This window comes from Neophocaena asiaeorientalis, unplaced genomic scaffold, assembly GCF_003031525.2.
Source record: "Neophocaena asiaeorientalis asiaeorientalis breed wild unplaced genomic scaffold, Neophocaena_asiaeorientalis_V1.1 scaffold138, whole genome shotgun sequence".
NCBI lineage: Eukaryota > Metazoa > Chordata > Mammalia > Artiodactyla > Phocoenidae > Neophocaena > Neophocaena asiaeorientalis.
In genome coordinates this window covers 4596618-4621808 of record NW_020172632.1, presented here as the reverse complement: position 1 = coordinate 4621808, position 25191 = coordinate 4596618, and the positions used below count along the sequence as shown (strand labels likewise).

Below are 25191 nucleotides of genomic sequence, written 5' to 3'. Positions count from 1 at the left end.
GGTGTTCCATTGTGTCCGTGCGTGCAGTTTGTAGGGAGCCTAATAAAAGGGCTGTGTGTATTTTTGTTTGGGTGTCTACTTTTGCCGGATGTCTTTCACTAGGAATTAAGTACGCACTGTCGAACTTAACTAGTGCGGACTCACGAGTGTGCAGACTCAACTAGTCTCCACTCAGGAGACACGGGAAATTTTGACCTGTTTGTTATGCATCAGAGAGGAAAACTGAGATACTTAACCCACTAATTTTAAAAACAACAAAAACAAATAGATTTAACCAGAAGAAGCTTTACACTTTAAGTGCCTACAGTAACTTATGTCTTGGTGCCCTGAAGAGCTAGGTCAATTTTGCAATGAGAGGTTCCAAGTTTGGTTTTCTCATAGCTTGCATCAGTTGATTGCATCATCCCTGAGTGGAAGAATTTGGGTTACAAGGAAAAATAAGGTGCAGTGCTTCTTCTCCAGCAGGAAGGGGCATTCTTGCAGGCACGAGACCATGCACCGCAGAACAGACTTGCCAGATCTCTTCGAGACTCGCGCAGGAACCTAAGAATGAAATCCGGTTGTCTGCCTTTTTTTTATTTGCGAAGGGGGAGGGGGGACCCGAAGCCAATGGGCACCCCGCCCACTGTTCGGTGCTGCTGACTTCACAGATCAATAATTTGCGTAGTGAATATTAAGTGACCGGTTTTTTGGGGGGAGGGGCTAGCCCGCAGGCGGACGCAAGCAACGGATGCAAGCAGCAACGGTTCTCCCGAGCCTCCTCCCCACCCCCCACTATCTCGGCCCATCTTTTCTCTCGGTACTCAGACTGAAAGTCCGGAACCTGGGGAAGCAACTAGCGCTCAAAAGCAGCCCCCGCAGCCTTCTTCGTGATCTGCACCTTTAAACTCTCACTCCTTCCCAAACCGGACCCCGGAGGCACCACCCACATCCGTCTAACATCACTTCCTTCAGGGTTAGAAAAAAAAAAAAAAAAAAATCTGGGAACAGGAGCGGATGGGCTGAGCAGCACTTGGGAAACCGCGCGGACTTTCTGCTAGGACTCGGGCCCTACGTCTGCTCAGCCCCGTGGCTCCGCGCACCTACCACCATGGAGCTGCGGCCTCGTCTCGGAGCCACCTGTTTGCTGGGCTTCAGTTTCCTGCTCCTCGTCACCTCTTCTGATGGACATAATGGGCTTGGAAAGGGTCAGACTGCATTCTTATCTTAATCTTTACTTATCCTGGGCCCCAGCCCGGGACAACCCTCTTCTTGTTCTAACATGATCCCTTTCCCATTTTATCTCTGTGGCCACGTTAGCTTTCTTTTTATGCTCTCGAACTGCTCCTGGAATTTGGGGTGAGGAGTAGCGGGTCTGGGGAATGTTGAGATGGGGAAGTTTTACTTGAGGCCTCCCTGAATTCTTGGGTTGGGGTAAGGAATTTCCCTTATGTTAGGAAAAGCATGTTTAAGAGACCAGCATAGTGCCTAGCACTTGGTAGGCCCTCAGGCACCGTTACCTTCCCTCCTGGGAGAAATAGGACCTTTGGGGATCTGTTTATTTAGACCCTTGCCCTGGGTCTGAAGAGTCCCCTCCTCACCTCTTCTTTTAAGAGCTAGGTTACTGCTTCCTTATCTTGGCACGAACAGCACCTATATCCTAGGGAGGGGTGACTGGCACAAAAGGAAGGGCCAGATGAAGGGTCAAAGGTCTGATGTTAGAAACCGCAACGAAGAGTAGCCCCCCCCCCGCTCGCCGCAACTAGAGAAAGCCCGCACACAGCAACGAAGACCCAATGCAGCCTATATATAAGGCTCAGTTCATTTTGGGGAAAACGTCTGCCAAACACCCTGGTTGGAATAACCATAGTTATTTGGTGGCAAGCTCAGCTTGCAGCTCAATCATACAAGAGCTTTTTCCCTCAAAACAACCAGGGAACTTTGGCGAACAGTATAAGGTCACTAACAGTTGTTCTTGGTTCCTTGGTGTGGTTCAGTAGGTGTGTCTGAAGAAACTGAGTTTTTCTGAAGAGTGAGGGGGCAGTGGTTATGAATGGAGAATAAGAGGTGTGACCCCCTACTCCATCCATCCCATTACCTACATCTTTATTGGAACTCAGGGTTTTATGCTTTTTCTAAGTGGTTGTGTGGTAGCATGCATTCCCCTCCCTTTCCTTGTTTTTTTTTTGTAGTGACATTGCTGTATGGAATGTCTCTGCTGCAATCCTGCTGTTGTTAATTGTGTTTTATCCTCCCTATTTGCACATTTATTGGTGCGTGATGAGATTGGGTGGACGTTCAGTGTGCCTGAGTGCAGTCAGTCCTTCATTCAGTAAATAATTTTTGATCACCAACCGTATTACAGGCATGGTCCTAGGCACTAGGGATATATCAATGGATAGGACAGACAAGGTTCCGCTCTCACAAAGCTTATATTCAATTCAGAGAGACAGAGAGTAGATACATGAACAAATTAATAGGCAAGATAATTTCAGCTAGGGATGAGTTCTGGGAAGAAAATGGAACTGATGGAGTAGAAAGGCTGGAGAAGGATGAGGGAGCTGGCATTACTTGAGCTAGGAAGGTCAGGGGAGACTTCTCTGAGAAGGTGACATGTGGGTTTCCATCTCAACGATGAAACTGCACAGTGAATTCTGTTGAGCCAGAATGTTTTAAGTACTGACAGTCCCATTTTAAAGCAGATTATTGTATATTTAGTGTAAAATTGTACTGAAGGAGACAGAAGAGTGTAGTGTTAGGAGTGTGGGTTTAGATTTGAGTTCTAATTTATTCTGCCACTAACCAGCTGAGAGGCCGAGGGCAAGTTGCTAAACTTCTCAAAGCTGAGTTCCTCATCTGCAAAAGGGGCAGGATAATAACTACCTCAGACACGCAACAAATAATTTACCCTGTTCCAGTATACTGTGTTAGGTGTAGGCAATACCTTGGAGTCACGTATTCAGTATTCCTTGTTAGACATTAAGCTCTGTGTGGTTGTTCCAGTTACCATTGCTGCATTATAAACCACCCCCAAATTCAGTGGTGTAAAGAAAGCGTTTTATTATGCTCACGATTCTGTGGGCTAGGAATTTAAACAAGGCACAGTGGGGAAGGTATATGTCTTGGATCCAAGTCTGGGGCCTCAGCTGAGCTGGTTACTTCTACATGTGGTCTGTCTTCACGGGCTAGTGTGGGCCTCCTCACCATATGACAGCTAGATTCCAAGAGTGAGTGCCCTAAGAGAACAAGGTGAAAATGCATGGCATTTTTATCATCTAGCTGTACAAGTCAAATAGCATCACTTCCACTGTACTCTGTGGGCATGTTCAAGGGCAAGGGAAATTAACCACACCCCCTCCATCCCCCATGGGAGGAATGTTGAGGTCCCATTGTAAAAAGAGCATGTGGAATGGGAGATATTGTTGCAACCATCTTTGGAAAGTACAGACTGCCCCAGTAAGGTAGGACCATTTCTGTCTTATTCGTGCCCAGGAATATTTGTTGAAAGAAAAAATGAATGGTACACATGATCGTTGAGATTCCTGTCTTTTTCAGCTCATAGTCTGAAGACTGTCAGGACAAGTAAGCAGGCAATTACATGACACTGTGATATGTACTGTAAGCAGGGAGATAGCAGGTAACTTAGGAGCATATAGAAGGGCAACCTAGGTGGGGAGGGGCTGTGTTGTGAGGATTAAACAAAAAAACAAAAGGTATTTAATATGTGTCACAAACTTAGAAAAGTGTTTTTTTAATGTTTATTATTATATCCTCCCAAAGAAGAATATTGAATTGTTCCTGAAAGGAATTAATCATATTTCAAACTGTTTTTGTTTGTTTGTTTTTATTTTTTTGTATCTTGTGAGTGTGGTTTCTTGGAAAATAGATTACAGCTCACCACCCACCTCCCAAAAAAATGCTACCTGGAGCAGTGATGAGTAAGATTTCTTCCCAGATGTTTAAGTAGTTTTGACTCTTTCCAGAAGATGGCCTGGTGGTTTGCAGAGAGGAGAGACGGAATGACCCTAGTGTTTTCATTAAGAAGAGGAAGTACAGTGGTGTGGTGTGAGCACTGGATAGAAATCAGGAGGCCTGAGTTTTAATCCTGGTCAGACTATATAGCCAGCTCTCGTCTTCCCTGGGGATCATTTATTACATGAGAGAGCTGGAACTAGAAATGATTCCTAAGAGTCCTTCCAGCTCTAACATCCTAGAGTTCTAAAATAATTTTGTTGTTTTCCGTGTGCTAAAAATTTGGAATATGTATCACCTGTGGGGAGGAGTGTAATGATGAACATTTACTGTATATTTGCTGTATTCCAGGAACCGTTCTGTGCATTTTTCTTGTATTGACTGGTTTAATCCTCATAATAACCCTCTAAGATAGATAATATATTTTTTTCCTTGTGAAGTTGACATTTTATTAAATAAATATTTTCATTCATTAAGATATTATATTTTCAATATTTTATTACAGTAGTTTTCAAACACATAGCAAAGTTGAAAGAATTTCGCAGTGGACCCCCTTATGTCTGCCTCCCAGGTCTACCATTGATGTCTGACTATCCTTGTCCTATCATGTCTCTCTCCACGTAGTCATCTATCCATGTGTAAATCCATTTTTTTCTTACAGCATAGATAATATTTTTTCATCATTATCCCCATTTCACAGATGAAGAACGTAAAATGGGACACAGGAGTCCCATAGCTAGTAAGGGGACCCGCTGAGATACGAATTCCAGAGCTTCTGTTCTCAACAATATACCACTCCTGCTCAGAATGCAGAAACTCCTTTGAAAACTTTAAAGGAGAAATGAGAAAGTTTTCAGTGGGGGCGGTTCATGTGCTCTCCTGCCTGAAACAGAAATGGATGGCTTTGTCAAGTCTCAAATGCAAATTTGGCACTGACACATATGGAATGTTTACCTTCCGTACTGTGACCTATTCACTGTCGCAACAGCCCTATGGGACAAATATTTCTGTTAGTCATATTTTGCATACGGGAAAACAGCAAGTGGCTAAACTAGGTCTGTTTGATGCAGACAGACTTCATTTAGCCACTGTGTTATTCCACCTCTTAGGTACAGTGTTCCCTGTTTCAGAGACATGGCTGCCAGTTCTGACACTTAACCTTTTGTTTTGTCAGCTGGGAGAGGGTGGATAATACTTTTCTGATGTCCTTAGCTTACACTCATGAAAACAATTTGAGCATGAAGGGCTTGGGAATTCTGATGTAAATGCTGTGTTTGGAAATTGCCACTTTCCCTTTTTTCCCCCTTTTTAAATTAATGTTTTAGGGTAGGAGCTGCTAATATGGGAGCTTTCAGCTCACTCTGCAGATAACTGGAGTAAATAAAGTGTCTGTGCAGGTGATACTTTAGGAAATTGGACTGTCTTCAGATGTTCCACGTTGGCATGGGTGTGAGTGTGGGTGTTATTGGGGAGTAGGTAGCAACACGGTAAGCACTGTGCCTTTTCAAGTTGTTTTTGTAGGGAAACATAAGGACCCAGGTTTTCCAGACCTGAAGTGTGTGTTTTCATTCTGCTTTGGTGAAGCCACATTCCTTTATTCCTTTATTCATTTTTATCTTTGCTTGAGAGTCAGTGAAGTATCGTGAGCAAACTACAGACTCTGGAACACCACCACGTAGGTTCTAATCCCAGCTCTGGCACTTACTAGCACTGTAGCCTTGGGCAAGCTATTTAACTTCACCTTCCATATCTGTAAAATGAAGACAATTAAGTTTCTACCTCATAAGTTTACTGTGAGGCTTAAATAATACATGTAAAAGCATGAACAACAATGGCTGGCATATAATAAATGGCATATAAGTGTTAGTCATTAATGCTGTTATATTATCGTAATTATAATATAGAGTAAGCACTCAAAAAATGATGGTGCTGATTATTACTCGTGAAAAATTCCAATGTACTTTTTAATATGAATTTTCAAAGAAATTTTATACACGTAGTGAACTGTTTCAAATTATACCTCTAGACTTACTCATAGGGATAATGCAGTAGGGCAGCCAGGGGCACTGGAAAAGCATTTTAATTAGGAATCAGACTAAATTCTGGTTGTGGCTTCCTTTGTGGTCTTGAGTAGCCTCTTCCGTTTTCTAGGCCTTTGTAATATGAGAGGATCAGACTGATCTCTAAGTTTGTACTGTCCGATAAAGTAGCACTAGGAATATGTTACTCTTAATTTTTAAATTAATTAAAATAAAATAAAAATAAAAATTCAGCACCTCTTTTGCATTAGCCATATTTCAAGTACTCAACAGCTAATAGCTACCGTATTGAACAGTGCAGCTATAGAAATTTCCATCACTGGAGAAAGTTCAATTGAACAGCCCTGCCCTAGGCTCTCTCTTAGCAATAACCTCCAATGGCTGTAAGCTTTGTCGGCTAGCTTCTGAGTAGTCCATGTTTATGGAGAAATTTTATTTTGCCTGATAGTAATCTAGCTTACCTGACTTGCTTTTGGCTGACATTTGCCTGGGATATATTTTTCAGTCTTTTGACTTTTACAAGTCCTTCTGTCTTAGGTGTTCTTGTAAACATAGAGGTAGTTTCTTTTTATTTTTGTTTTTTTAACCAAAATCTGACAAATTCTGTCTTTTAACTTTAACTGGCAAGTTTAGTTCACTTATGTTTGTGGTGATTATTGACAGAGCTGGTCTTATTTCTCTCATCCAATTTCCGTTGCTACTGTTTTTTCTATTCTTATTTGCTCTTTTTTGCCCTTTCATTGGGGGTTGAGTATTTGCTGATTCTTATTTTGCTTTATCTCCTTTATGAGTTTGGAAGTTGGCACTCTAGTTCTGTTCTTTTAATGGTTACTTTTGAAATTTTACTCACATATTTAACAAAATCTAACATTAATATCTTAACCCCCCAATGGTTAGTGGGCCTTAGAATATTTTAACTTCAGTCTCTTCCTCTTTCCTTATAAGCTGTTGTTGTCCAATATTTTAGTTCTCTCTCCTTTTTTAACTCTATAAATTGAGCATTAAATTTTTTATACAGATAATATTTAGATTTATCTACATGTTTACCAGTTAATTTGCTCACTGTTCCTTGTATTTAGGCTTTCTTCTGGAATCACTTCTTTCCTGAAACATGCCTTTTATCACTTAGTTTCTCTGGTTTTCTCCCAAAGGACTATTTCGTATTTACTTTTGTCTCTTCAAACCTCCAATACTTCCTCCACAATCCTTGCATTCAGCCAGTCACCACGCTTCCTATTTAACAGAAGGTAGAAGGACTCAGAAGAGACCTTTCAAAAATTGTCACCATGAGATTTACCTCCCTTCTAGCACCAGTATCCATATATCCTTCCTTTCCTGTCTTTACTGGATGAGCTATCAGGGCTCCTAGCAAAGGCTAATCCCTCTACTTGAGTACTAAATCCCATCTCCTTTCATCTACTCAAGATATTTTCGACTCTCCCTTTTAGTCCTGTATCATCAGTTTTCCTAACTTTATTATATCATTTCTATCAGCTTTCAACATCCTATACTTTCCTCCATATTGAATAAAAACCTTTCATGGACTCACAGCTGCCTCTAGCAATTGCCCCTGTACAGCAAAATTCTTTAAGAGAGTTGTGTGTACTTGTTCTCTAATTCTTCCCCTGGGCTGTCTTGATCTTGCTCTAATCATCTTTTCATCCTCGCTCCTCTATTGAAACTGGTCTTGTCAAGGTCAGCATTATTCTCCACTTGTTAAATCCAGTGGTCATTTCTGATTTAATAGGAGCATTGGTGTCAGTGGATCATCCTTCCTTCTTGAAACATCTTGGAAACACTTGGCTTCTGGGATTGCATGTGCTGCTGGTTTTCTGCTGATCTCACAGGTAGTTCTTCCTCACGTCTTTGGCTGGTTCTTCTTTATCTCCCTTAACCTGGGAGTGCTCCAGGGCTCCTGGACTCCCTCTTCATCTACACTCACTCCCATAGTGATCTTATTCAGTCTTAAGCTTTAAATAACATCCGTATGCTGATAACTGTCCCTTGAATTCCGGGCTCAGATATTCAGTTGCTTATTCAGCATCTCTACTTAGATGTCTAGTAAGCATCTCAAAATGAACATTTCCAAATCCAAGCTCTTTAATGTTCCTTTCTAAAACTCACTCCACCTACTCTCTTTCCCATCTCTATTAATGACAACTCCATTCTTCTAGTTGCCCAGGCCAAAAACCTTAGAGTCATCCTTAACGTCTCTCACCCCATATCCAGAACAAAATCCTTTCTTTTGCCTTTACCTTCAAAATATGTCCAGAATCTGATAGGATCTACTCCCTCTACCACCACAGTTAGTCCAAACCACTGTCATTGCATGCTTGGATTATTGCAATAACCACTTTCCTAGTCTCTTTTGTTTTTGCCTTTCTCTCCTGTATTAGTTTGCTAGGGCTGCAATAACAAAGCACCACAAACTGAATGGCTTAAACAACAGAAACTTATTGTCTCACAGTTCTGGAGACTAGAAGTTCAAAATCAAGGTATTGGCAGTATCGGTTCTTTCTAAAGGCTGAAGGAAGGGTCTGTGCCAGGCCTCTCTCCTTATAGACGGCTGGGTTCTCTCCCTGTGTGAATATCTGTGTCCACATTTCCCTTTTTTATATGGACACCGTATTGGATTAGGTCTCACCCTGATGACCTCATTTTAACTTTATTACCTCTATAAAGATCCTATTTCCAAATAAGGTCACAATCTGAGGTACTGGGGATTAAGACTCCAACATATCATTTTTGGAGGGACACAGTTCAACCCATAGCACTTCCTTTAGTCTGTTTTCATCACAGAAGCTAAAGCAATCATGTTAAAACAGAAATCACATCATGTTACTATTGATACTTTGCTCAAAACCCACTAAGAGCTTAGTAAAAGCAAGAATCTTTATAGTGGCCTATCAGGCCCTGCATTGTCTACTCCCTCCCTTGCCTCTTTGTCCTTACCTCCTTCTGCTTTGAAGGACAGCATTGTTTAGTGCTTAAAAGTAAGGAGTCTGGACCCTGAGTGCATAGGTTCAGTTTCCAGCTCTGATGCTCATTAGCTGTGTGAACTTGGGAAAGTTACTTAAACTTTGTGCCTTGGTTTTCTCATGTGTTAAATGGTATTAATAAGAGTACCTACCTCTAGTGTTGTTATGAAGATCAATATTGGTATAGTACTTAGAATAGTGCCTGGTATATTAATAGCAAATACTTGTAGCAATTCTCCAGTCCCAGACACTGTTCTAAATTCTTTTTTTTGTTGTTGTTGTTATATTCATTCATTTCTTTTAGTTTTTAGATTCCACATGTAAGTGAAAACATACAGTATTTGTCTTTCTGTGTCTGACTTATTTCACTTAGCATAATACCCTCCAGATCCATCCATGTTGGTGCAAATGGCAAAATTTAATTCTTTTTTATGGCTGAGTAATATTCCAGTATATATATATAAAGTATATATTATATGTATATATAATTTTTTTTTCTTTTTGGCCACACTGCATGCCTTGTGGGATCTTAGTTCTCTGACCAGGGATTGAACCTGGGCCACCATAGTGAAGGTGCTGAGTCCTAATGACTGGGAATTCCCCTGTATATACCACATCTTCTTCATCCATTCATCTGTTGATGGACATTTAGGTTGCTTTCATATCTTGGCTGTTGGTAAATAATGCTGCTATGAACATTGGGATGCATGTATCTTTTTGAATTAGTTTTCGATTTTTTCCAGATATATACTCAGGAGTGGAATTACTGGATCACATAGTAGTTCTATTTTTCATTTTTAAAGGAACCTCCATACTGTTTTCCACAGTGACTGTGCCAATTTACATTCCCACCAACTGTGTGCAAGGGCTCTCTTTTTTCCATATCTTCTCCAACATCTATTATTTGTTGTCTTTTTCAAGATAGCCATTCTGAAAGCTGTGAGGTGATATCTCATTGTGGTTTTGATTTGCATTTCCCTAATGACTAGTGATGTTGAGTATTTTTTCATGTGCCTATTGGCCATTTCTATGTCTTCTTTGAAAAAATGTCTATTCAGATCCTCTGCCTATTTTTTAATTGGGTTGTTGGTTTTTTTAATATTGAGCTGTATGAGCTGTTTATATATTTTTGGATATTAACCCCTTATAGGTCATATTATTTGCAACTTTTTTTTCCATTTTGGTAGGTTGTCTTTTTGTTTTGTCAGTGGTCCCCTTTGCTGTGCAAAAGCATTTAAGTTTAATAAGGTCCCATTTGTTCCTTTTTGCTTTCATTTCTTTTGCCTTAGGAGACTGATACAAAAAAATATTGCTACGATTTATGTCAAAGAGTGTTCTACCTATGTTCCCTTCTAGGAGTTTTATGGTTTCAGGTCTTACATTTAGGTCTTTTTTAAATTAATTAATTAATTTTACTTTTGGCTGTGTTGGGTCTTTGCTGCTGCTTGTGGGCTTTCTCTAGTTGCAGTGAGCGGGGGCTACTCTTCGTTGCAGTGTGAGGGCTTCTCATTGCGGTGGCTTCTCTTGTTGCAGAGCACAGGCTCTAGGCATGTGGGCTTCAGTAGTTGTGGTGCATGGGCTTAATTGCTCCATGGCATATGGAATCTTCCCGGACCAGGGCTTGAACCTGTGTCCCCTGCCTTGGCAGGCAGATTCTTGACTACTGCACCACCAGGGAAGTCCACCATTATTTAATTTAATCTCCTTAAAAACTGAATTAGGCGATATTATCTCCATTTTACAGGTATGAAAACTGAGGCTTGAGGCATAGGACTGTCCATGGTCCCATACACCTAGAAAGCAGTGGATTTGGGACTTGAATACCATGCTTTTGACAAAGGAAAGCCTTTTTTTATGAGTATCTTGTGAACATGCCACATTTCTTTCTTGGGTCTTTGCCCTTTGTTCATGTGTGAATGTTTATGAGGCTCTTTCCTTCCAGGTTTTGGAGATCACATTCATTGGAGGACACTAGAAGATGGGAAGAAAGAAGCAGCTGCCAGGTACAAGATATGGTTTTAGGTTACTTATGGTGGTAAAACACTTTCCAGCCATCAACTTAGCATTAATTTCAGGTGAAGGATTATGCCAAGGCAGAGCAATGGAGGGGCTGCCTGATAAGAACAAAAATAATAATAATACCTAACATTTATTAAGTGCTTACTATGCACCAGACATTGAATTATGTGAATTAACTCATTTAATTCTCACAACAACTCTTTTGAGGTGGGTACTGTTGTTATCTTCATTTTACAGATGAGAAAACTAAGGCATAGATCAGTTAAATAACTTGCCCAAGATCACACAGCTAATTAAGTGGTGGAGCCAAGATCTGGACCCAGACACTCTGGCTTCAGAGCCTACACTCAACCAGTAAGCCATACTGCCTAATAGTCTCAAGTTCCAAGTAGCTTTAGTCTATTCACAGAAGACTTATACAAAGGAGGAGAAAAAGGCAGAACAGGGGAGGAAAGGCTAAACATTGATCTGAGTGCTTTATATTCATTAATTTATTTAATCCTCACAACCTATGAGGTTGGTTCAGCCTGTGAAATAAGAACCATTGTTATTATTTTACAGGAGAGGAAATTTAGATACACAATGGTTACATAACTTGACAATAGTTTACACAGCTAGTAAGTAAGTAGCAGAGCCAAGACTTGAACATTCTCTACTATACTGTACTGGAGAGATATAAAGATACAATGTATGTGTACTTCGTTTATACACACACATCCTTGCACAGAAATACTCACACTTCTGCACCTACCAAACTATAGTGCTTGCTTTTGCTAGAACAGATCCTACAGCTTCATGGCTCTGAGCCTCATACCTTCTGCAGGAGTAGGGTTGCCAGATTTAGCAAATAAAAATAAAGCATGCCCAGTTAAATTTGAATTTCAGGTAAACAATAAGTAATTTTAAATATGCCCCAAGTAATACTTGAGACATACTTATTTTAAAAACATTTTTTGTTGATTGTCTGAAATTCAAATTTAACTAGGCATCCTATATTTTATCTGGCATCCTTACCCAGGAGAAAAATTCCTATTAGTTTTTCACGTTCTAAATCAAATGACTATTCCTAGGTAAAGTCTTCGGCAATTTTTGTGGGCATTTTGTTTTTCTCTTCTGTACTTTTACAACCCAACCTACCTCTATCCGTTAGAGTGTATGTTATTATGCCTGTAGGTGCCTGACTTTTCCCATTCCGACCCTTGCTTTGTCGGGGGACTGTTTTATGTTCATCTCTGAATTCCCAACCATGAAGATATTGAATGATTGAAATGGTTATTGAATAAACAGTTACTGAATGTTATTGGCTATAAGGAATGAAGGGGAACTAGTATTTGTGAATTGTCTTCCATTTGCTAAATATAGTGCTGATTGTTTTGCAATATTTAATGTTCTTTAAGGCTCCATTATAAATTGATGGACATAGTCTTTGGCCGCCAGGAGATCACATTCTCCTGAGACGTATAACATTTCACAGAAATAGCCGACGCCGTTCTAAGCTCCATCTCCTTTCTGAGAGAGCAGGATCTGGCTCTCGTTGGTCTAGAACTCCTGTTTCCATAGCAACAGAGGTCCTGTAAGAGTCAAGGGAGGCAGGAAGTGTGGCTTGCATTTCCGGTTTGCGTCGGAGCAGCCGGCAACCCGGAAGTTGACGCTGCGCGGTTGCACATGGCCGCGCCCTGGGAGGATGCCGCTGGTGGTGTTTTGCGGGCTGCCGTACAGCGGCAAGAGCCGGCGCGCGGAGGAGCTCCGCGTGGCACTGGCGGCCGAGGGCTGCGCGGTGTACGTGGTGGACGACGCGGAGGTGCTGGGCGCGGAGGACGCGACAGTGTACGGCGATTCGGCCCGTGAGAAGGCCTTGCGTGGGGCCCTGCGAGCGGCCGTGGAGCGGCGCCTGAGTCGCCACGAAGTGGTCATCCTCGACTCGCTTAATTACATCAAGGGCTTCCGCTACGAGCTGTACTGCCTGGCGCGGGCGGCGCGCACTCCGCTCTGCCTGGTCTACTGCGTAAGGCCAGGCGGTCTGAGCGGGGGACCGCGGGTGGCGGGCGCGGATGAGAGTGCGAGCCGCAATGTCAGTGTGAGTTGGAGGCCGCGAGCTGAGGAGGGAGGGAGACCTCTGGCGGCGGGCACCGGTGTCCTCGGGGAACCGCAGGCAGTGGACTCTGTAATAAGTGGGAGAGCCCAGGCAGAAGTACCTAAGGAACTGGAGCGGGAGGAAACCAGGACGCCAGATTTTCCAGCTCTTGTGACTTCGGAATTCGAGAAATCTGCAGAGCATGTGTCCGGTGCCTTTTACCCTCCCGAACTTCTGGAGGCCCTAGCGCTGCGCTTCGAAGCTCCCGACTCTCGGAACCGCTGGGACCGGCCCCTGTTCACCTTGGTGGGCTTAGAGGAGCCGTTGCCTCTGTCAGAGATCAGAGCTGCCTTGTTTGAGAACCGGGCTCCTCCACCCCATCAGTCTACACAGTCACAGCCACTTGCCTCCGGCACCTTTCTGCACCAGTTGGACCAGGTCACCAGCCAGGTGTTGGCAGGACTGATGGAAGCTCAGAAGAGCGCAGTCCCTGGAGACTTGCTTAAGCTTTCTGGCACCACAGAGCATCTGCGGTTTACCCGGCCTTTGACCATGGCAGAACTGAGTCGCCTCCGTCGCCAGTTTATTTCCTACACCAAAATGCATCCCAATAATGAGAACCTGCCTCAACTGGCCAACATGTTTCTGCAGTATCTGAGCCAGAGCCTGCACTAACCAGAGCTGGTGGGGGAAAGTCATGGCTCCTTGTCTAACTACTGCACTCTCTGTTTCTCTGGGAAGAATAATCTGAAGGGCTGCAGAATATATTGATGCGTGGAAATAGAGCTATTGTGATCGATTCACTCGTACGTTTCTGAACGCCTCTGTGCCAGGCCTTGAGTTTACAGCATAAATTGAGACTAGAAAGAATGGAGAACTAGCTTGGAGGAGCTTGGCAAGTTTCTCTAGAGGACAGAGCTCTGGTGGACAGGGTTTACTTAGATTGGGTTCTACTTGGGGTATCACATACCATTGATTTCCCCCATCTGAATTGTGGGAAAGCAGACTGGATGGATGAATTGTTTTAAAATAATTGTGAACAGAACTGAAGATGACACAGTTTTGCATCTGTACTGGCCCTTTTTTCATACCACAGTTTTTTGAGTACTGTGCCTACTTTTTGCTAGTCTCTGTCCTGGGGCCTGGGATCACAGATAGATCCACTGGTTTCTGTCCTTGGGAAGTTTTGGTTCTAATGGTGAAAGACAAAACCACTAGATTGTTTCATTTAATAAAATCTTTTAGATGAAGACAGTGTGCTGGCATCTCTTTTACTTTATGTTCTTCATGTAATTTACTTAATGTAACATTTTAGATACACAGGTATCCCTGTTATGCCTTTGATCAAAAATACTTTCATAGTGCTGGGTGAGAGTCTCAATGCTTTGGTCTTAACCTAGAGTGACTGTTATGACAACTCCCATAACTGGGTGCTTCATTCTGTTTTTCAAGACAAATAGCACTTTAAGCTTGTCTTTCATTTTTTTCATTGATTTCAGTAAACAAATGGTACCTACCTTACCAGTGCTTGTGTTTTTCAAAGATGTATTAGATAGTCTTTGCCCTTGAGAAGTTAGTAGTTTAGACAAGTAAACAGGTGATTAGAGGATAAAAAGGACTGGCGGTTAGAATGCTTTGCGATCCCAGAGGAGGAATTGGACTAACTAGCTGTTGAGAGGTGGTGGTTTTGGGAAGGCTTCACAGAGGTGTTTACATTTGGACTGTCACTCTAGAGCGAGGGTCAGGAAAGGGCCAAACAGTAAATATTTTAGGCTGTGAGGGCCATAGGGTCTCTGTTGCAGCTTATCAACTGTGCCATGGTAGCACAAAAGCAGCCATAGACAATAAGTATACAAATGAGTGTGAATGTGTTTTAATAAAACTGGTTACACTGAAATATGGATTATATTTAATTTTAATATATCACAAGGTACTATACTTCAGATTTGTTTTTCAAACATTTAAAAATGTTAAAAAAGAAACCATGTTTGTATATCATTGCTGTACAGAAGCCGGCAGTGGGCTGGATTAGGCCTGCAGACTAGTTTGCTTACCTCTGCTCTAGAAGGATGAATAGGAGTTTGCTTGGGAGAAAAGAGAAAGCAAGACATTCTAAACTGTTCTGTAAGTACACGGTGCTGTTAAAAGGATGGGCTGCCTTGGTTGGTGATTATTTCTGCTTATCAGGTTATCTGGACCACCTTTTGTTTCTGATATATGAGACTGGATTCCTGCATGAAATGGAGGTTTGGACTAGGCAGCATCTAAGGCCTCTTCCATTTTCATTCTCAAATTCCAAGTTAGTTGATTATCGGTTGATTGGATTTAAACCCATGGATTCTGGATTGCTGTTCTAAATTGAAGTAGATGATAGTGGTCAGAAAGAATATTGATTCTGGAGTCAGACTTAAGTTAACTACTAAGTGGCAGAACCTAGAATTTATGTGGCCAAATGTTTAATTTCTTGGAAATCTCAGTTTTCTCATTTCTATTATGAGACCATTACCTTAGGATTGTTGTGAGGATTTTTTTATATATATAAATTTATTTATTTTTGGCTGCGTAGGGTCTTCGTCGCTACGTGCGGGCTTTCTCTAGTTGTGGTGAACGGGGGCTACTCTTCATTGCGGTGCACAGGCTTCTCATTGCAGTGGCTTCTCTTATCGTGGAGCACAGGCTCTAGGTGCGCGGACTTCGGTAGTTGTGGCACGCAGGCTCAGTAGTTGTGGCTTGCGGGCTCTAGAGTGCAGGCTCAGTAGTTGTGACACACAGGCTTAGTTTCTCCACAGCATGTGGAATCTTCCCGGACCAGGGCTTGAACCCATGTCCCTGCATTGGCAGGCAGATTCTTAACCACTGTGCCATCAGGGAAGCCCTGTTAGAATTTAAATGAGATAATGTGTGTAAAGCACATACAACAATGCCATATAATAAATGTTTAGCACATTTGGCTACTATGGCTATGTAGATCCCACTTCTTACCTAACCTTGTCCTGCTCATTTAGTTTATAAGCTCTTACAAGTATTAGAGGCACCATTCTGTCCCAGATTTGTAGTAGGCCTATGATGAGATAGCTGACTAATTCATTTGACACTTATTAAATTAATTTATATATATTTAGAATAGTACCTGGTACACAGTAAATGCTATATAAGTTTTTGCTACTAGTAATATTATTCTCTATATTAGGTGTAGGAAGTATAGAGGCAGCTAAGAGTTCCTTCCTTAAGAAGCTCTAAGTAAATAAAAAGATACAGTTAAATGTGGTAAATAAAAGATACAGTTCAATGTGTTAAATGCTGCGATAGTATTGTACAGCATGTGGTGATGTGGTGATATGGGGGTTGGATGATGGAGAAAGCCAATGTCTGATTACATAGGACCCTTCTACAAGTCGGCATTTGAGCCTTGAGAGCGTAAGAGCTTCAGCTGGCCAAGACTGATTCAGGTGGAATATGTTGCTTATTATTTTATGAAAGAAAAAGCTTTTTCCTCCCTGATTATAAAAATTACATTTAATTGGGAATTCCCTGGTGGTCCAGTGGTTAGGACTTGGTGCTTTCACTGTTGCTGCTCAGGTTCAATCCCTGGTTGGAAAACTAAGATCTCACAAGCCGCATGGTGTGGCAAAAAAAAACAAACAAACAAAAAAACACTTAATTGTAGAAAAATTGGAAAATACAGGAAAAGTATAGTAAAACCCACAATCCCATTATCCAGAGATAACCTCTATTATGTTTTGGAACATTTCCTTTTAGACTCTTTTCTACATATTTGTATAATTAAAACTAAACTATAGATAATAATTTTATATTCTAGCCTTTAACAGTGTACCAATGAAAAATTTTATTAACGTTTCAGTGGTTATATAACCATAACATTTAGAAATGCTGTAATTTGTTGTTTTCTTCTACAGTCTTTTTTCCCTAGCTTTAAAGCCAAATTTGCAGAATTTACTGGAATGTCAGAACTTAGCAATAATTTTGTTGTAATAGTCCACTATTATTGAATAGATTGTCTTAAAATTTTTCCTATTGAATTATACTACATGAACATCCTTGTACATTAATCTTTGTCTTCATTGGTTGGTCATTTTATTAGAATATATTTCAAGAAGTGGAATTACTAGATTATAATTTCCTCATTTTGTTTTTAAGTGGATTACCCCTGATGGTGATTATCCATAAGTCCTGGTGTGGAGCTTGCAAAGGTAGGTGCAAATGATCAGACCTCAGATATGTTCTCAAATATTAATGTTTAAAATATATTAACACTGACTTTGGCTCAGCAATGCTTATTGCTTGAAGGAATACCAAAGAAATTTATGGTATAGATTGCCTGCCCTCAAGAAATTTGCAGTTGTATTTGCAAGGGGTTGGAGGGTGAGGCACTTAAGATATGGTTATGTAGAATATGGGATCAGGTGCTACAGTAGTTGTATGGACAGTTGTATGTAACAGAGGGAGACATGAGGAGTGGTCTTACTGGAGGAGGTGGGAACCAAATTAGAGCCCAGGTTTTCTTACTTTGTAGCCTGTGTTCTTTCTGGTATACCAGCCTGCCACTTCCCAGTCAGATTCCTCCTTTTGTTTGGTATGCTACACTTAATAAAATCATGTAGGAAAAAGAGTATGAAATTAGTGTAAATTGCTAGTTTAATAATATATATACATAAGTGGTAGAATATTGTTACTCTGTTGTCTTTATTACATCTATTCTTAAATAGATGTTATTGAAATACGTAAAAAAGCCAATAGTAATAATTTTTTTGTCAGTATGCCATTATCTATATTTTATAAATTAGGTGAAAGCTTAAGAGAAATAAAGTCAGCCACTTAAGTGTACATAACTATGCAAGTAAATGGCAGAAGCAGGACCAGAATTCAAGTGTCCTAATTTCTGGGTCTTAAGATTAGCAAAAGGGTCAGTTATATGAATCATCTCAGCAAATTAGGGTTTGGGTATGACAATGATGTTTTCTTCTGTTCCAAAATCTTTTCTTCCCCCTAGCTTTAAAGCCCAAGTTTGCAGAATCTACAGAAATTTCAGAACTTGCCCATAATTTTGTTATGGTAAATCTTGAGGTAAGACTTCCAGAGTTTCTCCTTTCTGCTATGATTTTAAGTCTTTACTGTTTTAGAGTTAGCCTCATTGATGGTATAAAATCTTACTCAGCAGAGCTGTCTTCTTGTCTGTATGTGTTTTTCTCTTGAACTCTAGTACTAAGTCTTGCATCAGATATGGTAGAATGCTATCGAGCCCCCATTTGTGGGAGGAAGTAGGAGAAGATAGATTGGATAAGATGACTAAATTTTAAGGTCCCTTCATTTTTAGCTTATGATTATGACATGTTTTTACATCTTTGTATAACTGAACTAAAGATGTGGTCACATGTGTAGGCCACAATTCCCTGCAAAATGTGATTCAGTTGAAACCCTACTCTGTGCTGGGCTTATATGTAGAGCTTCTTTTTATTTCATTAGATATCCTTTATGTATTTCACATTGACCAGAGGTGTTGGAATCCCAAGTCAGGATATCAGATCTTAGAGTTAGAAGGGATTTTTAGGCCATTGATGCTATCCCTGTTTTACAGATTGAGCATCTTAGGCCTGAAGGAGTTAGGTTAGTCAAGGTCATAGAGCCTGAAAGGTGATAAGAATAGGTACTATGACCTAGCTGTGCTGCCTTTTAGGCTGTACTCTTCCAATGTGGGATGCTCGGATGCTCTGTGATGATACTCCTAGCCCTGTTTCTATAAATTGATGTTTATTTAAACATAGGACTGGAAACCTTCTGAACACATTACCAGTTAATGTTGAGGTTAGCTAAGGGATTGCTTATAAAGCTAGTGGATAGCCTGAACGCTGACACACCTCACTGAAGGCAAAGTTATATTAACTATTTGATATAACTTCTGAAATGGGAATCACACCATAAATGACAAAATTACTGTTGATTTCTATGCATCTAAACGCCTCACCACTTTCTGTGATGAGTTAGAATCACCACTCACAGGAAACAGAAATGTGTTCAGTGAGCATTCTCCAGCTTGAGAGATTTCTTAAAAAGAAAGCTAACTGTGTGGTCATGTCTCCTGGGAGAAGTGTAACTTCACAATTGTACTAAAATGTCAGTCTCATCAATTCATGCATTCAAGAAAAACTGTGCAAGTCAGTGATGTAGGTACTGAGAATCAGCAATGAATAAAACAGACAAAATTCTTTGCTGTCATTAAGTTACATATGAGGAATTGAATATGGGGAGGCAGACAAATAAGTAAAGTATGTCAGATAGTGGTAAATACTATGGCTAAAAATGAAAAATGGAGGGGATAGTTTGCAATTTTAATTAGGCAGTTAGAAAACAAGGTGACATTTGGGCAAAGATTTGAGGCAGAAAAGGGAGTGAGCCATGTGGATGAAAGGGGAAGTGTGTCCAGGAGGAGTGTAAGAGCAAATACAAAAGCCTGAGTGGGGAGCATGCCCGGCTTGTTTAATGACAGCAGTAGCAGGCAACTTAGTGTGGTTGGAAAAGACTGAACAAGGGGTAGGGCGTGATGTTAGAGAAGTGCCCAGGTGGCAGGTGAAGTAGGGCCTCTTAGTCCACTGCAAGGACTTAAGGTTTTACCCTGAGTGGGAGGGGAAGCCACTGAAAGGTTTTGAGGAGAGAGGGAACATGATCTGACTTAAGGTTTATACTTAACAGGATGAAGAAGAGCCCAAAGATGAAGATTTCAGCCCTGATGGGGGTTATATTCCACGAATCCTGTTCCTGGGTAAGGTGAAAGGTCTTAATCTGGGGATCCGTGATGCAGAAGGAGAGAGAAATGAAGCAAGGCACTGACTCCACCTAGTGAAATTTTATTGGGATGGCTAAAAACAAAAACAAAAACCAGTTTCAAGAGAGAGTGGGGAGTTCTGAATACCAGAACCTCGGATCTGAAAGAAAACTTTTCCCATTAACTACCTGCTTTTGTAAAAAACAAAACAAAACCCCAAAACTAACTGCTTTTGTGAGCAGTGGGAGAGTAGTGATCATTCATTTATCCATTTAGCAATCATTTGTGCATCAGCCATATGTCAAGCACTGCTAGGCACTACAGGGACTGAGATAAGCCACAGTTCCCACCCTTGACCCTGTAGTGAGGTTGAAGCAATGGGATTCTATAACAAGAAAAATGTATTTCCACAAACAATTTTATAAAAGATATTTAATGACTACCTAATCTTTGCTCAGCATTCTGCTAGATTCTATGGGGGAAACAAAAATATAGATCCCCCCATTATCAAACAGAAAAGAAACATGCCAGCAAGAGGGACCAGCATATACCAAGGCATGGTGGGGAGTGAGGGTGGGGGTGGGTTGTGTTCAGGGAATTACAAGGAATTCATTGTGATTGCAACATAAAAAACAAGGGGTAAGGTGGTGAGATAATGGGCAGCAAAATGGGCAGGTCTCGTTTTCCAGAAGGCCTAATGTACCATATGGTGCTTAAAGTACCTCTCTGTTGTAACTATTGCAATCCCTCTGCCATTTTGTCTACAATAGATCCCAGTGGCAAGGTCCGTCCTGAAATCATCAATGAGAATGGAAACCCCAGCTACAAGTATTTCTACATCAGTGCTGAGCAAGGTATGGTTATGTTGAGAGAGAAGAGGGAGGGTTGCTGCTAGGTGTCAGTAGGATGAACCACATGCAAGGTCTGTGATGGGAAACTAATTCAACATGTTAGCCGAGCATCTGCTGCATGACTAGCTTTTGGCTAGATGCTGTGTAGAATATAGGAGAAAGATAAGACTGAGCCCCTTGCCTAGCTTTTTATAATCCAGCTGGGAGCTAACTGACCCACAGGAAACTGTTAAGAACTGAAGGTCCCAGAAATAGTCACTTGCCCGTGGACCCACAGTTAAAAAGTCACAGAGCCAGGATTTCAGTCCAGAACTTAGTTGTTTTCCACTGCACTCATGCTATTCTTGTGAGAATTCAAAGGAAGGGGAATGCTAACTGTTAGCTGATCTAGTCTGAAAGGTTTCATAGATAGTAAACTTTAACTGGATCTAGATGGATACGGATAAGAATTTGTCTCTATGGACACATATGAAGAGGACATTTCAAGTTACAGAAGCAAGGGGTGTGTGTGTGTAGGGGGGAGTGTAGCCCAACATGGAGAGGACGTGAGGCATGCTAGAGGGGATGATGACTGGGTTGAGTCCTAGCCAGCAGAGGAATGCGGAAAGCATCATTCGAGGCAGAGGGAACAGCGTCAGCACAAACATGTGAGGGAAGATTGAAATCATAAGTCAGTCATGCTTTTTTGTTCTCTAATCCTTGAGCACAGTCATTCTAGAGGGAGAGGTTGGAATTCATGCCACGTAATGTCCCTGTTTTCCTTCTGAATTTCTCCCCGCCATCTGTAAAAGAGGGTTGTTTGCTAAGTTGCCATGTGTCTCCCATTGCCATGCTGCCAGGTTGTTGATCACTTTATGTTCTGAGTCCCCGGAACTCTAATTTCTCAGGATAGGGAGAGGAAAGAGATCTGCGGAGGTTATCCTCTCCTTTCCATGGGTAAGGAGAATGTCATCTTTCCTACCCAAATGCTGATCACTGGAGGTTGGTGTTACAGGGAAATTTTCCACATGGAGAAGGGTAGCTGTCAGGGATTGAACCCAGGCCCACGGCAGTGAAAGCACCTAGTCCTAACCACTGGACCACCAGGGAATTCCCTTAGGTCCCCAACTCTTGACCCTGAAATTCACCTTCCTTTTAGAATTTCATGAAGTTACCACTTCCATCTTGACACCAGCATCATCCTTTAACACATTAGTCCAAATGTGGACACAGAACCCTTTGCCTGAATTGTCCATGGCTCAGCTGACATGAAACTGGAATATTCAAACCTGGCTTTACTAAAGGCTTGGGCAAAACAAAAGGGATGTAACAAACTATACTACCCGGTTTGCTTTCTGAGATCCACAGACTCTGGCTCAGCCTAACAACTGGCCTGCCATTGTATGGGGAGCCTGTACCGAAACAGCTGCCCTCCTTGATGCCCAAGATAGATGAGAAGTTTCATCTTCCGTCTGCCCAGGGCCTGCCTTCCAGGTTTCTCCTGTACCTGAGAACTTGACTTCTTCCATACGTAATTGATACTAGATATGACGACCTCTTTCAGTGAAGACCCTCCTCCCTCCAAGTACACGCACACACTCACATACCAGTGTAAACTGTAACCTCCACAGGATATGAAGTACATGCAGCGATCCTCCAGAAGAGATGATGGGGATGGTAGGAAGATGTTTTCTTTTCCCTTAGTGTCAAGTGAATATCTACAGCCTGTGACAGGGGTTCAACTCTAATCCTGGAGGGTAAGCCAAAGTAACTACTAACATTTTTTTAAGACTTCATAGTTTATAAAGCACATTTATTATTCATTCTCTCATTTAATTTTTATAATCTGTGTGAAGTAAGTAGCATCACCTTATTTACAGATGAGGAAACAAATTCAAGAGACTGTCCAGGGCTAAAATCCAGAACTAGATCTTGAATCCAGATCCTGTGCTCCTCTTATATTTCTCCTAAAACATAAAAATCTGTATTGGTTGTCACATGTCAAATATTAAAGGCGTGCTTCATACTTTTCCCCTCAACCTTTATTTCACAGTTGTTCAGGGGATGAAGGAAGCTCAGGAAAGGCTGACGGGTGATGCCTTCAGAGAGAAACATCTCGAAGATGAGTTGTAACATGAATGTATCCCTCCTTTCATCAAAGTTACTGTTCTGGAAGGAAGGCAGTAGGGAAGGGAATATTGAGGAATCACTCAGAACATTTAAACCTTGTTCCTGCCTCCATGGGAAGGGGCCCTCTCACTGTGGAAGAGTTCTGCTGCCAGAAGCTGGTCTCCATGTTTGTGATCCAGCAGAGTGTGGCAGACTTCCTTCTCCTGTCCCCTCTCACCTAAATGTCTCTGTCATTGAAGGTAAAGAATGACACCTTTTGACACGAAACTTGAGCCATTTGGAGATTTACTCCTCACGCTGCAGTAGTTGAATCTTTCCATTTCCTCCTGCTTTACTCACCTTAGTGGTGAAGAGAGACTAGAAGCATCTGTTTTATAATGTTAAAATTGCAGAAATAGCTTATCATTTAAAACAAGTCCTAAATGTAAATCCGTAATTCTACCCCACCAAGGAGACCAGCCTGTTTCTTCTCTTTCTCTCCTGGGAATAATCTTTGGCCTTCTTCCTGAATCCCTTCAACTTCCTTCCTCTTCTCTGGCTTGGCTTCCCTGTTTGCACGCATGCGTGTGCAGGAATGGCTGTGTGCTTTGGACTCAGCCCAGCTGGAAGCATGCTTTCCCCTGTTACTGTTGGAGAAACTCAAACCTTCAAGCCCTAGATGGAGCCATTTTTGTCAAGTCGTCAACTGTATTTTTGTACTGGGGTTAACCAAAAAAAAAAAAAATATATATATATATATATTAATTGTTCCATTAAACTTTAATAAAACTTTAAAAGGAAATGTGTTTGATGGCCTTTTTGTTTTTGGAGAATGGAGGGAGGGAGATCATTTAGGAAGAAAACTAACCTTGAGGGCCTAATCTAGGAGCTCCGTCTAGGACTCCTCGTGCACCTGCACCTCCCACATTCTAATGGGCATCAGAGCTCTTCTCTTCTACTTTTTAAATAACTGAATTCCCTCCTTCCTCACTGTCACTCTTGTACAGGGCAGGCCTTTTCTACTTCCTAGACTATTTATTGTTGTAGCCTTGTAACTTGCCTACTTGCCTCCAATATTCTCTCCTGCAATCCATCCTCCTTACTTCCCCCAGAGTGATCTTTCCAAAACAGATGTGACCATGTCACTCCCCTGCTTAAAGCCTTTCCTGCCACCCTCAAGAAAATAATACTAACATTAGAAAATATTTGGGCCTCAGTATGTGGCAGGCACTCTTCTAAGTGCTTTATGTGTATTATCCCATTTCGTTTGCCTTTAGTCCTAACAGGCCTATGACAAAGGTACTATTATCATTTCCATTTTATACAAGAATTTGAGGTGTACAAGGAAACCAAGGCACAGGATCAAGTCAAGATCTTTACCATGCCTTTTAGGAAGCTCCTTCAACATCATTTGCTCCCATTGTCTTCGTGTTTTGTGTTGTGGTGACACCAGATTGCTTCAAGTTCCCCTCACAACATGCTCTTTCATGCTTTTTTGTCTTTCCTTGGCTTGTTTCCTCTGCCTAAAACTTCTTTTTACTCATTCTTCACATTTTGAGCCACCTCTTGCAGACCTGGCTTTTCTCAGGAGGATAAAATGCCCCTCTCCCCAATACATCTATCTTGGCTCAGCCCTACATTATATTGTAATTACCTGTTTGCACACCTGTAGCTGTCATCAGGCAGCCATGCTCTAGGGCAGAGCTATTCCTCTGTCCTGTGTACCAAGGTCTCTAAACAATGTCCTTTCAAGTGAACTGTCAAGCTCTGTGGTAGGTTCTTTTCATTCATTCTATTTAAATCCCATTAATGGTCCTAATGGATAGGTATTATTAGCCTCATTTTATGGAAAAGGAAACTGGAGAGAGAAGTGGCTTGTCCTCATTTCTAGTCTAAATACTGGCTTCTAACCACCCCTGTCTTATTCCAAACTCATACTTTTTTCACCACACATTATATTACCTCCTTTATGTTCTAAGGTGTGACTCAGAACAAGAGTTTTCAGTCTGGGGTATGTAAAGACTTTACAAGAAATACATGGGCAAAAAATCTTTACTGAATTGATATCCAGGTCTTCATTTTCCCAAAAGTGATTTCCCAGGATTCCTCAAAAAATTAAACAATTACCATATGATCCAGCAATTCCACTTCTGGGTATATACCCAAAAGAACTGAATGCAGGGACTTGAATGGACATTTGCACACCTCTGTTTATAGCATTTTTCATAATAGTAAAAAAGGTTGAAGCAACTTGGGTCCATCAACAGATGGGTAGATTAACAAAATGAGGTATATACATACAATGCAATGTTATGCAGCCTTTAAAAGGAAGGAATTCTGACACATGCTAAAACATGGATGACCCTTGAAGACATTATGCTAAGTAAAATAAGCCAGTCACAAAAGGACA

At 41.3% G+C, this 25191-nt stretch overlaps 2 protein-coding genes across 2 annotated transcripts; both read left to right on the top strand.

The window, feature by feature from the left end:
- Window positions 1-966: 966 nt before the first annotated feature.
- Window positions 967-23583, top strand: TXNDC12 (thioredoxin domain containing 12). Its single transcript, XM_024739314.1, has 7 exons — window positions 967-1187; window positions 10911-10971; window positions 17220-17272; window positions 18073-18146; window positions 19770-19839; window positions 20613-20696; window positions 22726-23583. Exons 1-7 carry the CDS (start codon window positions 1091-1093, stop codon window positions 22803-22805), a joined length of 519 nt encoding a protein of 172 aa, XP_024595082.1. The 5' UTR covers window positions 967-1090; the 3' UTR covers window positions 22806-23583.
- Window positions 12645-14315, top strand: KTI12 (KTI12 chromatin associated homolog). The gene has a single exon (XM_024739313.1). The coding sequence runs from the start codon at window positions 12672-12674 to the stop codon at window positions 13734-13736; it is 1065 nt and encodes a 354-aa protein (XP_024595081.1). The 5' UTR covers window positions 12645-12671; the 3' UTR covers window positions 13737-14315.
- Window positions 23584-25191: the final 1608 nt, after the last annotated feature.

Excerpts from the sequence above, each read along its gene's own strand:
- KTI12 (XM_024739313.1), top strand. The coding sequence starts at position 12,672 with ATGCCGCTGGTGGTGTTTTGCGGGCTGCCGTACAGCGGCAAGAGCCGG.
- TXNDC12 (XM_024739314.1), top strand. The coding sequence starts at position 1,091 with ATGGAGCTGCGGCCTCGTCTCGGAGCCACCTGTTTGCTGGGCTTCAGT. Across the intron at positions 18,147-19,769 it reads TTGTTATGGTAAATCTTGAG|GATGAAGAAGAGCCCAAAGA; the intron begins GTAAGACTTCCA and ends TATACTTAACAG. Across the intron at positions 20,697-22,725 it reads CTACATCAGTGCTGAGCAAG|TTGTTCAGGGGATGAAGGAA; the intron begins GTATGGTTATGT and ends TTTATTTCACAG.